This window comes from Melanerpes formicivorus, unplaced genomic scaffold, assembly GCF_026170545.1.
Source record: "Melanerpes formicivorus ecotype bairdi unplaced genomic scaffold, bMelFor1.0.p_v2 SCAF_45, whole genome shotgun sequence".
Classification (NCBI taxonomy): Eukaryota; Metazoa; Chordata; class Aves; order Piciformes; family Picidae; genus Melanerpes; species Melanerpes formicivorus.
Genome location: NW_027142397.1, coordinates 1,964,462 through 1,979,832, shown reverse-complemented (window position 1 = coordinate 1,979,832; position 15,371 = coordinate 1,964,462). Strand labels below are relative to the sequence as shown.

The 15,371-nt window shown below is 58.3% G+C and overlaps 1 protein-coding gene across 1 annotated transcript; it reads right to left on the bottom strand.

Moving 5' to 3' along the window:
* Positions 1–375: 375 nt before the first annotated feature.
* Positions 376–14,598, bottom strand: NT5C1A (5'-nucleotidase, cytosolic IA). The gene is made up of 6 exons (XM_068159183.1): positions 14,282–14,598; positions 7,362–7,529; positions 6,355–6,484; positions 5,402–5,524; positions 4,780–4,964; positions 376–4,027 (listed from the first exon to the last, which is right to left on the bottom strand). The coding sequence occupies exons 1-6, from the start codon at positions 14,384–14,386 to the stop codon at positions 3,662–3,664; spliced, it is 1,077 nt and encodes a 358-aa protein (XP_068015284.1). The 5' UTR covers positions 14,387–14,598; the 3' UTR covers positions 376–3,661.
* Between the last annotated feature and the right edge of the window lie 773 nt (positions 14,599–15,371).

Below are 15,371 nucleotides of genomic sequence, written 5' to 3'. Positions count from 1 at the left end.
GCTTCTGCTGCCTCCCACCTGTTGGCTGGGAGAAGTTGACAAGTTGACAAAAGTCTTCTGCCAAGCTGTGTTTTCATCCAGGACTTCATCACCAGAGTCCAGGTTACAACAGAAGCCTGTTCAGGAAGCAGAGGGAGGGAGGGAAGGAGCTGTCCCATGGCACAGCTCCCAGCTCTGGAATCCCACCTCTCCCAGAGCTCTCCAGTTCCCAGGTAGCTGCTTTCATTACATTGTCTGAATTCCCTTCACTCCCCAAAGGCCTTTTTCCTTCTCATCACCCCCTAACCCCTTTCACAATAAAATCTGGGAGGTCCCAAGCAGGGACCCCCAAACTCTCTTGCTGGCTGCAACCAAGGAGCCAAAATATCCCTTGAGAGAATGTCAACAGAAGGAGCCAGGCTGGGACCAACACAGTTTATTACAGAAGAACAGGCAGAGGGGTTCCATGGCCATGGCAGCTCAGCCACAAGAGAAACCACCAGAGGACAATGAAGAGAAACCCACAGCAACAACACACAGCAGGAGAGTGCAGCCATCGGCCAGCAGAGCACAAGAGGCACAACCACACTGCCCCACATCAGGGTGGGAGATGTGCCCAGCCCATGCAGCTGGTCCTGAGGACCACCTCGTTCCCCCAGCCCCGGGGGGTGTCATGGCTGGGCACACAAGGGAAGACCACAAGCAACAAATCCATGTCTGGCAGTTGTGGTGATGGAGGAGGGGGAAAAAACAACCAGAGGAAGCCATGTGAGGAAAAGCAAACAGGGCAGCCAGGGAGGGAGCATAAAGTCCTCCCCACACAGGAAGGGCTCAGGAGGTGCAAAAGGAGGTCCACCTCACCTGGGGCCCATTTCCCAAGGCCCAGGTCTCCCAGCAAGCTCCTAAGCTGCCCCAGCAGCAGGAAGACCCCAAGTAGAGTCAGAGGAAGACCCTACACAATGTCACTGAAACTCTTGCCTGCACCATGCTCCTGCTCCCCAGCTTGCACCCAGCTCCATGTGCAACTCAGGGGCTGGGAAGGGAGCAGGGAAAGCTGCTGAGATCCCAAAGCCACGACACATTGCTTCCCTAGAGCTAACACCACCTTCAGACAGGGCTTCTCCTGCTGCATCCCTCCTGGCACTCAGTGCAAGCACCCATTCCCAGTGCCCAACTTCACCAGCACCCTGCCCTGCCTGGGGGTTCCAAAGAGCTTCCTGTTCCTCTTGCAGCATCACCCCGGGGCTGGCAGGAGGCCCCAGTGCAGCAAACTGGGCTTGGTTGGGTTTCCCCAGTGCAATCTTCAGGAAACACCTTGGAAATGCTTTGTGGGAGGCCCAGGCTGTTGTCCTCCTCCCAGCTGCCAAAGAGATCTCCAAGACACAGTTCAGATCCCAGCAGCTGGGGTTGACATTCAACAAAACAAAACCAAACCAAACCCAAGAGATGAAACCTTACAAAGCTCTCCAGTGATAAATGTGGTAGTGAGATGCTCATTTCCTTCAAGCCTGCTTTTTCTTCCTGGCTTTTGGACCTTCCTCTCAGGTGCTTGCCACCAAGGTGTGACAAAGAACAGTCTGGCAAAGTCAGATGGTAAGGGGAGGGGGGAAGAAAAGTGCAATTAGCTTTTCAATGCTAGAGCAAGGAGAAAACAGTCTCCAGAGCCACTGAAGGCATCAACAGATTCTTCAGAGAGTTATCAAAGTGCAGGAACTCCAGCTCCAGCCTCACTGCTGGGAAGAGCTGAGCTGCAAGGTTGAGCTGGAGGCAGAACCTAACCTCGGGAAAACTGAGCCCATGGGCTGGTGTTTGGAGGAAACAGCTGCCTGATGGCACTGGGCATCTCTGTGCCCAGCCCTGGGGCATGCTGCACCCAGCTCTGCTTTCCCCAGCATCAGAAGGACACAGAGCTGCTGGAGAGAGTCCAGAAGAGGCCACAAGGATGAGCCAAGGGTTGGAGCAGCTCTGCTGTGAGCACAGGCTGAGGGAGCTGGGGGTGTTCAGCATGGAGAAGAGAAGGCTCCAGGGGGGCCTCAGAGCTGCCTGCCAGGACCTGAAGGGATCCTGCAGGAAGGCTGCAGAGAGACTTCTGCTGAGGGAGTCTAGAGACAGGCCAAGGGGGAAGGGTTTGGAGCTGAGGCAGAGCAGGGTCAGAGTGAAGCTGAGGAAGAAGTTCTGCAGTAGAAGGGTGGTGAGGCTCTGGCACAGGCTGCCCAGGGAGGCTGTGGCTGCCTCCTGCCTGGGGGTGTTCAGGGCCAGGTTGGATGAAGCCCTGAGCAGCTGAGTCTGGCTGGGAGGTGTCCCTGGGCATGGAGGGGAGGTTGGAGCAGAGGAGCTCTGAGCTCCCTTCCCACCTGAGCCATTCTGGTGTTGTGTGAAACACACTTGAAAAAGGAGTCCAAATAAAGAGGACAGAAAGAGGTCATCTTCAGATTGTCCTCCTGAGAGTGTCCTTTGGGGCAGACCCAGCAGGGGTCATTTTCACACCACTTTTGGAGCAGGTTTCCAATTGATTTCTCTTCCTGATTTCCCCCCCCTTTACTTGGAGATTTGATTCTCCCTCACAGCATCACTAGCAGAGATGTCTATTTTAGGCCACAGCAGAGGTTTTGAGAAGCTGAAGAGCAAAAAAACAACACCAAAAAAGCTTATCAACTGATATGGGCTCAGCTGAGAGAGGGAGGGGGGGAAAATAAATAGAATAAAATAGAATAAAAAGCCTTTAATTAAAGCCCTCAGGCTGAAACTCTGAGCAGATTTACCTAAATGGACTTCAAATGCTGTCCCTAATACATGAATTAAGCTAAAAGCAGGCTCTGGAGCCCCGGGCTTGTGTCTGCAGCCCCTGGAGGGCTCACACCAGAGCTGGGGGTTGGCTGCCTCACTGAGATTATTATTCAACCCTGAAGCCCCAAAATTCAAACCCTGGGCCCAAAGCCCCAAACAAGAAAGAGGATTTTTTTTCTCCCCTCTTCCTCCTCCTCCTCATTATTCTCTCTCTCTTTTCTTTTTCCTCCCCCCATTTCAACAGATTTGTTTCTAATTGTCCAGGTTTGGAAAGCTGCTCAGCTGAGGAAATCCTGAAGGGTGGACAAAGATAGGGAAGACTCTTGGGGTGGTTTGGGGTTTTTTTCCCTCTCCCAGCTGGGGTGTGTGAAGGAGCAATAGTCTGGTTTTCATTTGAATTCAAAAGGGACATTTGGGTTCAAAGCTGCATGGAGTGGGTTTTGTGTGCTCCCCAACTTTCCACTTTTCCAGTTCAGCCTGAAGGTTTTGCTTTGGCCATCAAAGGGCTTTAAAGAAACACCAAGAGGTCAAACCTGCCCAGCCTAACAAGAGGCAGGATGCATCCTGGAGGGGATTTTTGCCTGAGCAATGTGCAGAGGGATGGAGAATCTCATGGGGCTGGGCTGGCACAGGGCACTGCCCATGGAGACTCTCATGGGGCTGCTCTGGCACAGGGCACTCTCCAGCCCCACCAGGGCCGGGGCTAACACCACCACACGGCAATGACTACAGCAGCAAAAGGAAACCTCCTGACAACTCCCATCCTCCATCCATGCCCCCAGCAAGGCTCCCACTGGTCTCCAAGACAAATGCTCTTGGTCTTGTGGAGCAGAACACGGAGCAGAGGGTGAAGCCTGTGCCACACACCAGGGTCCAAGGCACCAGGCAGCTTCCACTACTTGCTGTTCGGGGTCTGCTTCTCCTGCGCCGGCCGCTTGTGCTTCTGGGCAACCCCATAGGGGACGTGGGCAGCCACAGTGCCCAACTCCTTGGCTCCCTCCACGTGGAACATCTGGTCATCAAAGAAGATGTGAGGACGAATCTTCCTCAGCAGGGGACCCTTGGGAGCCCCGGCCAGGAACAAAGCTTCGTCGGTCTCCAGGCCCCAGCTGCGCAGAGTCTTTAGAGCCCTGGCTCCCGAGCTGGCGGCGCTGCGGGCGGTCACCAGGTAGGTGCGGATGGGACACTCCATCCTCAGCCCCTTGGAGTAGAACTTCTTCTGCAGCTTCCCCAGGGCCTCCAGGAAGCCCTTCAGGGGGCCCTGCCAAAGCAAGAGGAAACCATCACAGAAACATTCAGGTTGGAAAAGAGCCTCAGGGTCACCAAGTCCAACCAGGAACCCTGCTCTACAAGGGTCACCCCTAAACCAGACCATGGAATTGTCAGGCTTGGAAGGGACCTCAGGCTGCAAGCCTGAGTTTTTGTTTCTGTTGGCTGTTGTCTTCCTAACATCCAATCTGAATCTACTCATTTCTGCTCCATTCCCCCCAGTCCTATCACTCCCTGACACCCTAAAAAGTCCCTCCCCAGCTTTCCTGTAGCCCCCTGCAGATACTGGAAGGCCACAATGAGGTGTCCTCAGAGCCTTCTCTTCTCCAGACTGAACAACCCCAACTCCCTCAGTCTGTCTCCATAGCAGAGCAGCTCCAGCCCTCTGCTCATCCTCGTGGCCCTTCTCTGGACACCTTCCAGCCCCTCCAGATCCTTCCTGTAATAGGGAATTTCAACAAGCACTGCATCCAAATGACCTTTGCAGACCTGCACACCACCCCTTCCTGCTGGCACCCACTCCCAGCAGAGCCAGGCACGGTGCTTAACCCCCTGTGAGCCCCCCAGAGTGACAGCAAGGAGCCAGCCCCCTCCCTCCCACGGGGCCAGCAGGACCAGGCTGCCAACCATCCCCACCTCACGCTCCCCATGTGCCAATCCCTGGCAGCTTCTCAGAGGGGAGAGCATCCCTGTGATCTGTCTCCCTGCCAGAGGATCTTTCTGGCTGCCCTCCCCCAGCAGTACCTGTGCCAGAGGCTTGTTCTCGTGAGCCTGCTCGTGCTCAAAGAACTTGTCCAAGCCGTGAGCCTTCACGATCTGCTCCGACTCGTCGGAGAAGAGCACAGCGTCGCCATCGAACGCCACCCGCAGCTGGCTCTCCGACACCTCCAGGTCTTTGCTGGGGCTGAAGATGGTGGCTGCAGCAATCCCTGTGGAGGTAAAGCATGAGGCAAGAGGTGGCAGCTGCCCAAGCTCCTGGCCTTGTGGCTTCTTCCCCAGGGAGCAAAGCAAAGAGGGCAGGCTGGAAGCAAACGCCGCGAGGAAAGCGCAGGTGCCCAGCAGAGCCTGCAGCTCGGCCCCAAGAGCAAAACCAAAGCCCCAGGTTCCAAACCTCTCTTTGCACACAAGAATTACCAGGGCAAAGCAGTGCCTTGGCCCTGGAAGGGCTGTGGAGCTCATTTGTGTGGAAACAAGAGGCTGCTGGGAGCAGCAGGGATGGGGATGTGGAACGAGGCAGATCCTCGCTGCACAGCTGTGTAGGGACAGGGACGTTGGAGCTATGGCTCCTGGCACCAACAGCCCCCACCCCGAGGGCTCCAGTTCCCCTCACTGCCCTCTCCCTCCCCAAGCTGGACCCCAGACTCACCCTCTTCAATGGCCCCACTCACTTTCTCGGCATCAGAGGAGAGGTAGAGGTTGGTGTGGTAGGCCTTGAGGTAACAGATGGGGCTGTTCCCTCCTGTCATGCAGAACCTCTCGATGAACAGACCTGGGGGCAGATGGACCCCAGGCTCAGCCTGACTGTTCCCCATGCAAGCTTGGATGCTGCTCCCCTGTGGTTTCTCAGGAACCAGCATGATGGGAGAGTCATTTTGTCCCAACAGCATGGCCACAGCCAGAGAGCATCCTCCTCAGCAGCCAACTTCCACTCCAAGCCCAGGAAACTTGGGAGAAGTGGTCTCAGGATGTGGTTTGGAGGACAAGAGAGGAGAAAGGTCAAGGGAGGAGATTCTGCCCCTCTGCTCAAACCCCACTTGCAGTGCTGGGGCCAGGTCTGGAGTCCTCAGCACGACACAGACAGGGACCTGGTGGAGCAGGGTCAGAGGAGGCTACAGCAATGCTGGGAGGGCTGGAAGCCCTCTGCTGTGAGACCAGGCTGAGAGAGTTGGGGTTGTTCAGCCTGGAGAAGAGCAGGGAGACCTTCTGGTGGCCTTCCAGGGCTTCAAGGGGCTGAGCAGAAAGCTAGGGACAGACTTTTGAACAGGGCCTGTTGTGACAGGACCAGGAGTGAAGGTCTGAAGTGAAAGAAGGAGATTCAGAGTGGAGAGAACAAAGAAAATTTTTATGCTGAGACCCTGTCCCAGGTTGCCCAGAGAGGTGGGAGATATCCTGGGCTGGGATGGCTCCAGGGATGGGACATCTGGGGCTCTGGTTTGGGGATGTCCCTGCTGACTGCAGGGGGTTTGGACTGGATGACCTTGAAAGGTCCCTTCCAACCCCAACCCCAGCCCGCGATTCCATGACCTTGCTGCCAAGCAGCAAGGCTCTGCCCCACAGCCAGCAACCCCTGGGCCAAGGAGAGCTCTGCTCTCAGCTTACCATGGTGGTTGATGCTGTTGATCAAACGAACCCCAACCTGGGCATGGTTGTTGGTCATGAGGACGATGTCGAAGAGCTCCTCGCTGTCAGGGTAGAGCTCCCGCAGCTGCGTGTTCACCGCCTCCAGCGCCTGCAGCACCCCAGGGGGGAAGGGGTGGGAGGCTGTCAGCAAGCCCTGGAGTGGCCCTGACCTCCTTCTCACCCAGCAAACCCACTGCTGCTCACCAAACCCAAGGACTTGGCCCCCAAAACCCACTTTTGTTCACCAAACCCAAGGATCTGGCCCCAGCCCCAGCTGTACTCCTGAGCCAAGCTGACATCAGCAAGCAGCATTAGCTGGGGAAAAGATGATTGATTGGGGGGGGAGAGGGGAGGAGGGGAAAAACAAACACCCAACAGACATAGCTACTCTTCTATTTTCAGACACAGAAGGTTCCAAGTTTTCATCTGCAGATGAGAATAAATTAGCTCCAAGTTCCAGAGCAATCAGAGACAGAAGAAGTCTCTCCCCACCGAGTGGATTCATCTATTCACTGGGAACAGGCAAGAGATTGCTTCCAGTGGGAGCCAGCAGACAAAACTGCTCCAAGTGCAGTGGAAGTGAAGCAGAAATTGGGGGTGGGGGAGGGGGAAATATAATAAAAATTAATCTTTTTCCAAGGTTGAAATTGCTTCATTTCAACACCTCCAAATTAGCAACTGGCCGACTCCAGAGCATGCCAAAGCTCAGCCAGCTTGGAAAGGAGAAATGGAGAATTCCCCTAAAGAAATCTGCTCCACCAGAGATGATTCTCTTCAGCTCTTGGCCCTGGTTGCCAATTCAGTGTTTCCTCAGTCCTGGAAGAAGCAAATCGCTTGCCAGGAGGTTTGTTTGACCTCTCTTTGCTCCCTGGCCTCATCCCTTCTGCCACGCTGCTCAGCTCCCATCCCTTCCCCACTCCGCCACTACAACTCTCCCCTCAGGACCACAGAGCAGATCCAGCGCTTGAAGGTGCCCAGATGCTCACCTTGACGAAGGGGAAGGCAGCCCCAGGGAGGAAGGGCTCATTCTCGTGGTCCAGCTGGTACTTCACATAGGCCTCCACCCCTTGCTCGTTGTAGATCTTCTGCTCCTCCTCCATGCGGAAGAGCGCTCGGGAGGACACCGCGATGGTGATGGCGTTCTCGGGCTTGGGCTGCGGGGAGAGGGGGCAAGTGAGGGGGGAGAAGGCGGCAGGGAGGAGGGGGAGAGGGCAGCAGGGCTGGAGGGGGAGAGGGCAGCAGGGCTGGAGGGGGAGAGGGTGGCAGTGAGGAGGGGGAGAGGGCGGCCGGGCTGGAGGGGGGAGAGGGCGGCCGGGCTGGAGGGGGGAGAGGGCGGCCGGGCTGGAGGGGGGGAGAGGGCGGCCGGGCTGGAGGGGGGAGAGGGCGGCCGGGCTGGAGGGGGGAGAGGGCGGCCGGGCTGGAGGGGGGAGAGGGTGCAGAGGCAGCCCTTACACCCAGCTCTGCTGCCCAAGGAGGCATTTGTCAACCTCCACCACAAAAGGCCACGGGTGGGGTGTGTGTGTGTGTGTGTGTGTGTGTGTGACACCCCCATAGCACTCTGGAAGGTCAGCTGCAACTCTGAGTTTCCAACCCTTCAACAGCTGATGAGCCATCCCCATACATCTGAGACACCCAAGAGCTGCTTTCTGCTGCTTACACCCTGGCCAAGCACTCCCACTCCCAACAGGCTCCCAGGATCCACCCAGCCCCGAGTGATGAAGCCCTCAACCCCAGGCAGAAGGAACTTGTGTGGCTTTGTGTCCCCCCCACCCCCCAGCCAGGACAAACCACACACTGTGGCTGGGCCAGATCCACGCTCCCACGATGCTGTCCAGATGTGACAAAACAACCCTGTGCCAGCTCAGCTCAGGGAAAAAAAACAACCAACCAACACTTGATAGAGTTCTTGTGGGTGGAAACATGACAAACAGGTGGTGCAGGCAGTGATTTATGAGTCATTATTATTAATGTTGGAGGGTTTGATCCAAAATCCACTCAAGAGACCTCTAGTGGAACCTGGCAGCGGGAGAGGGGCAGCAGGAGAGTGGATCTCATCTTGACCGTCCTCCCTGCCCCTGCCCTTGGAAGGCAGAGGGGTGTTAATCCCCATCACTCAGTGGCCAGCATGCAAACAACTTCATTCCTGATGGCCAAGCAAGGATCCTTGCTCCCAGAACAGCAAAGCCCAAGGCTGGCACAGGCAGCCCTGTCCCCAGCGGGCTCTGCCTGCAGGGAGTCCTGGCAGCAGGACAGGGCTGGAGGGGATGCCCCCCAGGAGCAGACCCAGCCCATGTCCTCTCTGGGTGCACCTCCACAGGCAGCCTGTGGAATCCAGGCCACCAGCACCTCAGGAACACCTCACCCTCCGCTCCCTGGTGGTTGCCAGGATCCTCCCGCAGCACGTTGCCCTGTGACTAAGGCTGCAGCAATGCTGTTTGCCCAGGGGCAGGAGGGTACCTTTGCCAGCTGCTCTGCACACCCAGGTGCTCCAAAGTTCAAGCTCCCACCCTGCCTGGGGCTGAGCTTTACCGAACAAGCAGCCTGGCAAGGCCAAGGTGCCCCAATCCACACCGGAGATATTTGCTCCCTGCAGGGCTGGGCTTGCCCCGAGGCTCACTCTGCCCCCAGCCCAGCCCCGCCGATCCTGCCCAGCATGCAGACGCACCCAGCAATGAGTCAGTGGCAGCCCCCAGCCCATTCCCAGCACCACACCCACCCCCTAAGCGGTGCCAGGAGCCACCCCTGCAGCATGGTGGGTCCCAGACACCTCTCCAAGGCTGCAGCAGCATCCCAAAATCCCCAGCAAGCAGAGGGTGGTGAGAGAGAGACAGAGATTAGCTCCAGATGAGAACATCTCTGTGGCTCATGTGGGATCCATTCCCACAACATCTGCAGAGAAATAAGGTCCTGTTTGGAGGTGGCTCTCTGGAGGAAGCAGGTGAAGAACCCTCAGGATGTGCAGGAACACCCAGGGTGGTGGAGAGGCTGGTCAGTGACACCAGCATCCCTGCCACGAGTGACCTCCAGACCTCTTTCCCTCAGTGGGTGTTAGCTATTAACTTATCATGGGCCACATCTGGGCACTCCACCTCATTAATTAATAACTCTGGTGTCATGGGCCATTTATTAGCTGAAAAATATCAATAACCATTAAAGATCTTAGGACATCCAGCCCTTAGCCTTCAGCAAGGAGTCCTGCAGCTCCCTGCTGCTCCTGAGTCCTTGCAGCGTGGGGTTATGGATCTGGGGCTGGAGGAGAGGAGAGCTGCTGCCTGTTTGCTTCCTGATGGACCCCAGGGCAGAGCATCCTCTACAACCCCTCCAGAGAGCATCCTGAGAAGGATGGCAGAGGAGGCTGAGAGGGGATCTGATCCATGTCTATAAATACCTAAGGAGGGGGGTGGCAGGATGGGGGGGTGGCACCCACTGATAGGACAAGGACCAACAGGCCCAAGGTGGAACACAGGAGGCTCCACCTCAACGTGAGCAGAAACTTCTTTGCTGGAGCCCTGGGGCAGGCTGCCCAGAGAGGTTGTGGAGTCTCTGGAGAGCTTCCAAACCCACCTGGATGTGTTCCTGTGTGCCCTGCTCTGGCAGGGAGGTTGAACTCAATCTCCAGAGGTCCTTCCCAACCCCTAACATCCTAAGATTCTCCAGTGCCAGCCCTGCCAGAGGATCCCCAGCACAGAAAGTAGGTCAGCAACACTCAGAGCACAGAGACATGGCCAAGGGGGGTGAGAGGTGTGCGTGGGGGCCACGAGCTGAGCCGTGCTGGGTGCCCAGCCTCAATCTCCATCTCTCTCCCCACCCAGCACACACCTTGCACCCAAGCACCTTACACAAGGGCAACAGCAGGCTGCTCAAGGTCCCTTCCCTGCCATTTAAAGGCAGCAGCCTCCAGGAGGTTAATTTAAGAGGTAATAAAGGCAGCAATAAAAATAACCAAGGGCTTGGGGCACTGCTCTCTGCCCCAGCGTGGGCTGCTGCAGCCCCAGCTGCCTGCAGGCTGGGAAACCCAGCTTGGGGAATGGGACCTGCTGGATCCTGTTTGCTCCTGCCAAGGAAGATTTGCACCTTTGGAGAACTTTGTGCAAGGAGGAGGGGGGGAAAGCCTCAGCTGGGTTGCTGGTGCAGCTCCCAGCTGGGCTGGGAGAGCTGTGCTGCTCGCTGGGAAATGCTGACAGCCCAGAAACCAAGCAGCTCCCAGCGAGGAAGGAGCTGCAGCCTGGCAGGGCGTTGAAGGGGAGCTTCAGTTTGGAAGTTCTCCTTTCTCAAGGCTGTTTGGATGCCTCTCCATCCCCTCTAGCACTGCAGGTGATCAGCACTACGACTCAAAATGGGCTGGAAAATAAGTCACAGGGCTACAGGCAGCCCAGCACCTCAAATCCTCCAGTGGGATCAGGCTGTGGACAACCCAACACCCCCCACTTTGCCTTGGAACATCACTGTCTGGGGAGAGACAGCCTCCATTTTCAGTAGGAAACATGTCCACGGGAGGGGGATGCCCTCCTCAGGATGTGTTTGGTCCCACAGGCTCTCCTGGAGCCTGCACAGCACCCCAGGCCAGCACAGCCTCCTGCTCCAGCTGCCCCAGCACTGGTGGGTTTGGGCACTCTGGAGGGCAAACCCTGCTGCACCCTCAGAGCAGCAGCCAAGGGCAGCTAAAGCACATCCAACACAAGCTGGGAAGCAGCTGTGGGGGCTCTGCTCAGCTGAATCCAACCAAATCTGCTGCCTGGGGGTTCGTGGTGAGCTCCTCTCCTTTCTGTCCTTCCCCAATCCAACCCCATCCTGAATATCAAGCAAGAGATTGATAATGATGTGCTCAACCCCAGTGTGAGCAGGGCCACAGGAGGGGAGATCCCATCCTGACCCTGGGCTATCTCCAGGCTCAGCAGGGCAGGATGGACCAGCAGGGGCAGCCCAGCCCTCTGGGGAGGAGCATCATGGCCCTTCAGGACATGGTTTAGAGGCCATGGTGGTGTTAGGTCACCAGGTGGTCTCCATGATCTTAGAGTTCTTTTCCACCCAAAAGGATTCCCTGATGATCAGGGGGTCCACGAGGCCCAGACTCCACCTCAGGAGCACCAGTGACCTTCCCAGCAGGGTCTGGCTCTGTGGAGTGTGCAGCTTAACCCTCTCAGGCTCAAAGTTTTGAGGTGAAGCCTGTGCCAGCAGTGACTGGGAATGGCACATTTTGCTCTGCAGCCCCAACAGCTGGCAGGACTTTAAAGCATCCTCCTAATCACTGCAAATCCTAAGCAGCCCCCTGAGGATTAGAGGCAGACATTTGGCTCCCAGGAGGTGCAGTGAGGCTGTGTCCTTCCTCCCTCCCTCCCTCCCACCCATCAGAGCCACTGGTGCCCACAGCAGCACCCAACCCCCAGCAGCCTCACTGCCACCCCTGGGAGCCATCACTGGACCCCATTCTGCACCCCTTGATCCTTTGGCATTGCCTGGTGCTGAGCCTGCTGGGCTCACCTGGAGCCTAAACCCCTGGAACTCTGGCAGCTCTGGGCACTGTCCCTGGATGCTGCAGGGGACCAGATCCTGGCTGGCTAAATTCAAACTCTGAAGGAGAGTTTTGGAGTGAGTTTGGGTCACAGGAAAGGGAAGAGGAAAGGGTTTGGCTCCAGGGGCAAGGACGGTTCTGAGCCCACCCAAAGTGTGCCAGCAATGAGGCATCCCTGGTGAGCTGGATGGGTGCCCATGGGTGCAGGGGACAAGCAGGGTGCTAAAGGATTGGAGCCAGCAGAAGGCCAGCTCCCACCGACCCAGCAGCACTTCCCTTCCCTTCCTCGCAGCACTGAGGTGTCACTGGAGAGGCTGGGGGACATTGCTGGCATTGCTGAGGGGTGACAGCTCTCATCCCTGACCTCCCCAGCTGGCAGGAGCAGGCCTGGGAGCTGGGGCATGGGAAGAGCAGAGAAGCCTGCAAAGCAGGGAGCCCCATGGGCTGCAGAGCACCCTGGGGTCCCATTTCCCAGCCAGAAACAGGCACCCCCCAAAACTGCTGCCCTCAGAAGTCAGCTTCCTGCTGTCCTGCAGCCCAGCTCCACCAGGGAGCAGCTCCCACAGCTCACTTCTGATTCCCCACAGGTCCCTGCTCCTGCTGGCAGAGGTGGAGAGGTTTGCCTGGGAGGATGGACAGACCTGGCACCCACAAGGGCACAGCCAGCCAGCAGCAAACTCCATTTCCCTGTGCACTGGGAGCCCGGGGCAGCCACGAGCCCCCTGCCTGGGATCAGATTAAAGTTCAGGGTAGTGGCTGAGATGGGTTTGAGTTTTCCAGCCACATTATTTATACTGCAGAAAAGTGCTGGGCAGCCATCCATCATGGGGGGAGACAGCTGCCTGGCAGGGCAGGGCAGCCAGGCTGCGTGTGAGGGCAGCCTAGCCATGGCCTGGGGGCACCAGGAGAGGGGCACAGGGCTGGGTGGGCATCATGGAATTGTTCCAGCTGGAAAAGCCTTCTAAGATCATCAATTCCAAGCATCAACCTAAGGCCACCATGGCCACTAAACCATGCCCCAGAGTGCCATGGCCATACACTTCCTGAACACCTCCAGGGCTGGGGACTCCACCACCTCCCTGGGCAGCCTGTGCCAGTCCCTGACCACTCTTTCAGGAAAGAAATTGTTCCTAACCTCCAACCTAAACCTCCCCTGGCACAGCTTCAGGCCATTTCCTCTCATTGTGAACACCCCCAGCTCCACGTGGACCCAAGCACCTGGACCTCAGCTCTGCTGCTGGTTTGCTCCACAAGCAAACCACATCCCTGCCCTTGTGCCTCAGCTTCCCATCTGGGCAGCAGAGATGGGCACTGAGCAGGCTGCAAGGAAAGGAAGAGGAGGGACCTGGGCTGACATCCACAGGAGGCTGAAAGCATGGCATGAAAGACAACCAGGCACATCTCAGCACCCAGCCAGGCTGACCCCTTCTGGGAAGGGCAAATAGTTGGCAGCAGGGACAAAACTGAAGGCTCAGCACCTCCAGCTAAACAAACACAGGAGCTGGGGTGCACAGAGCAGGGACATGGCCACCTCCCCTCACTGCAGGGGGTCACAGCACCAAGGTGCCAGCTGTGAGTGGACCTCACGGTGGGCAGCACCTCTGCTGCAGTCCCAGGGAGGAGGGCACCTGCAGCCCTGGGGATGGCTGTGGCTGGATGGACTCAAGAGGCTGTGGGACCAGGACCAGCTCACCCCGGGACATGGCCCCAGCCCTGCCAGGCTGCCAGCCCTGTGCTGCCGCAGCTGTTCTGAGATAGGGCAGCACTTGAACCCCGGGCTCAGCCCTGGTTAGATAACACAGACTGTGCCTCTAATCTCCCGGAGCAGATGAGCCTGGCAGGGGTGGCTGCTCGCTGTGACACCCCTCTGCTTGGATTCACCCCCAGCTGTCCCCTTGCTCTGCCACGGCCACCCCTCTGGTCCCCAGCAGGGCCTCCCACCTTGGCACAGGGCACAGGCAGCTCATGGGGCACGAAGCTGCTCTACAAGGACATCTCAGCCCAAGAGGAACACCCCAAGGACCTGCAGGAACCCCAAAAGGCTGGGGGGATCCAGAAAGATCCCAGGCAACCAGAGGATGCCATGGAGGAATAAAAGCACCTGGAGAGCCCCGGAGCTTCCCCAAGGATCTGGATGGAGACAGAGAGTGTCCAAGGAAAACCAGAGCCACCCGTGGGGGCTTTAGAGTGCCCAGAGAGTTCCACGGGGGAACCCCGAGGAGATGAAGCACCCAGGAGGACGCCAGGGCACCTGGAGGAGATGGGACACCTGGAGAGGACCCAGAGGAGATGGGGCAGGGACAGGAAGGCACCCAAGGAGATGGGGCACCCAGAGGGGATGATTCCCCTGGGGGCTGGGGCGCGCTGCCCGGCTCGGCAGGTCGGGGGTCTCACCGATTTGGGTTTCTTCTTAGGGGCGAGGTTGTCGTAGAAAGCTTTGGCCTCGTCCCAGGGCCGCCCCGCCGCTCCCGGTGCGCCGGCCGTGCCCGGGGGCTCCATAGCGCGGCGGCTCCGGAGCGCCGGCGGCTCCGGGCACTGCGGCAGCTCCGCGGCGGCTCCGCGGCGGCTCCGCGGCACCAGCGACAGCGCTGGCTCCGGGCACGGCGGCGGCTCCGGAGCACCGGCGACACCGCTGGCTCCGGGCACGGCGGCGGCTCCGGAGCACCGGCGACACTGCTGGCTCCGGGCACGGCGGCGGCAGGTCCGCACGAACCGGGAAGCTCCCGGAGCTGCTGCCGGGCCGGCGGAGCGTGCTTTATAAGGCATCCCATGAAGCTCCGGGGTTTCAGCCCACCGGGACACGGTTTAACCTCTTCGAGACCGCCCCGCCGCCGCCTCTCCTCCCTTACCGCATCCCCTCCGCCCCCACCGCCCCTAAACCCCGAGCGCGGGGCGGGGAGGGAGGCAGGAGCGCTCCGCAGCCGCCCCGGGACAGAGCCAGCCCCGGGGGCACGCCTCCGACCCCCAGGAACGAAGGGAAGGGGCTGGAGGCAAGAAGGTGCCAGCAGAAGAGGGGATGTGGGATCGGGGGGTCAGGGTACCCAGGGTGTCATGAGGGCACTCTCGGCTCAAAGGCACCGGAGGCCGGTGGGGTTTGTCCATCCTTGCAAGACACAGGGTGGCACCGATGCCAGGGCACTAGGCAAGCTGGAAGGGCACAGGGGTGGTCAGCAGGCAGAGCTGCAGGGGCAGAGGCTGTGTGGTAGGTCACAACCGTGCTGGCACCCAGCTCCCTGCCAGGGTGACCTGCACTGTGAGCTGGTGAAAGGAGAGAGTGTGGGCATCAATTAAAGCTTTTCCCCACCAGTGCCAGGGGAGTTTAATTAACTCCCTCCTGGGAGATTAATTAACATCATTTCAGCATCACCAAAGATTCCTTCTCCCCAGTACCTTTGCAGGGAAATTCCTGAGGTCCTCTGGGACAACCCCAAGGGAAGCAGGAGCTTTGAGAGCCCCAGGGTCAGGGAGGCTGCACCCAGTGTCC

What these genes read in the sequence shown, in the direction of transcription:
- NT5C1A (XM_068159183.1), bottom strand. Translation starts at nt 14,386, where the DNA reads ATGGAGCCCCCGGGCACGGCCGGCGCACCGGGAGCGGCGGGGCGGCCC. An exon ending in CTGCCTTCCCCTTCGTCAAG is followed by an intron (nt 6,485 to 7,361) that starts GTGAGCATCTGG and finishes GGGGTGCTGCAG; the next exon opens with GCGCTGGAGGCGGTGAACAC. An exon ending in AGAACAAGCCTCTGGCACAG is followed by an intron (nt 4,028 to 4,779) that starts GTACTGCTGGGG and finishes TTGCTTTGGCAG; the next exon opens with GGCCCCCTGAAGGGCTTCCT.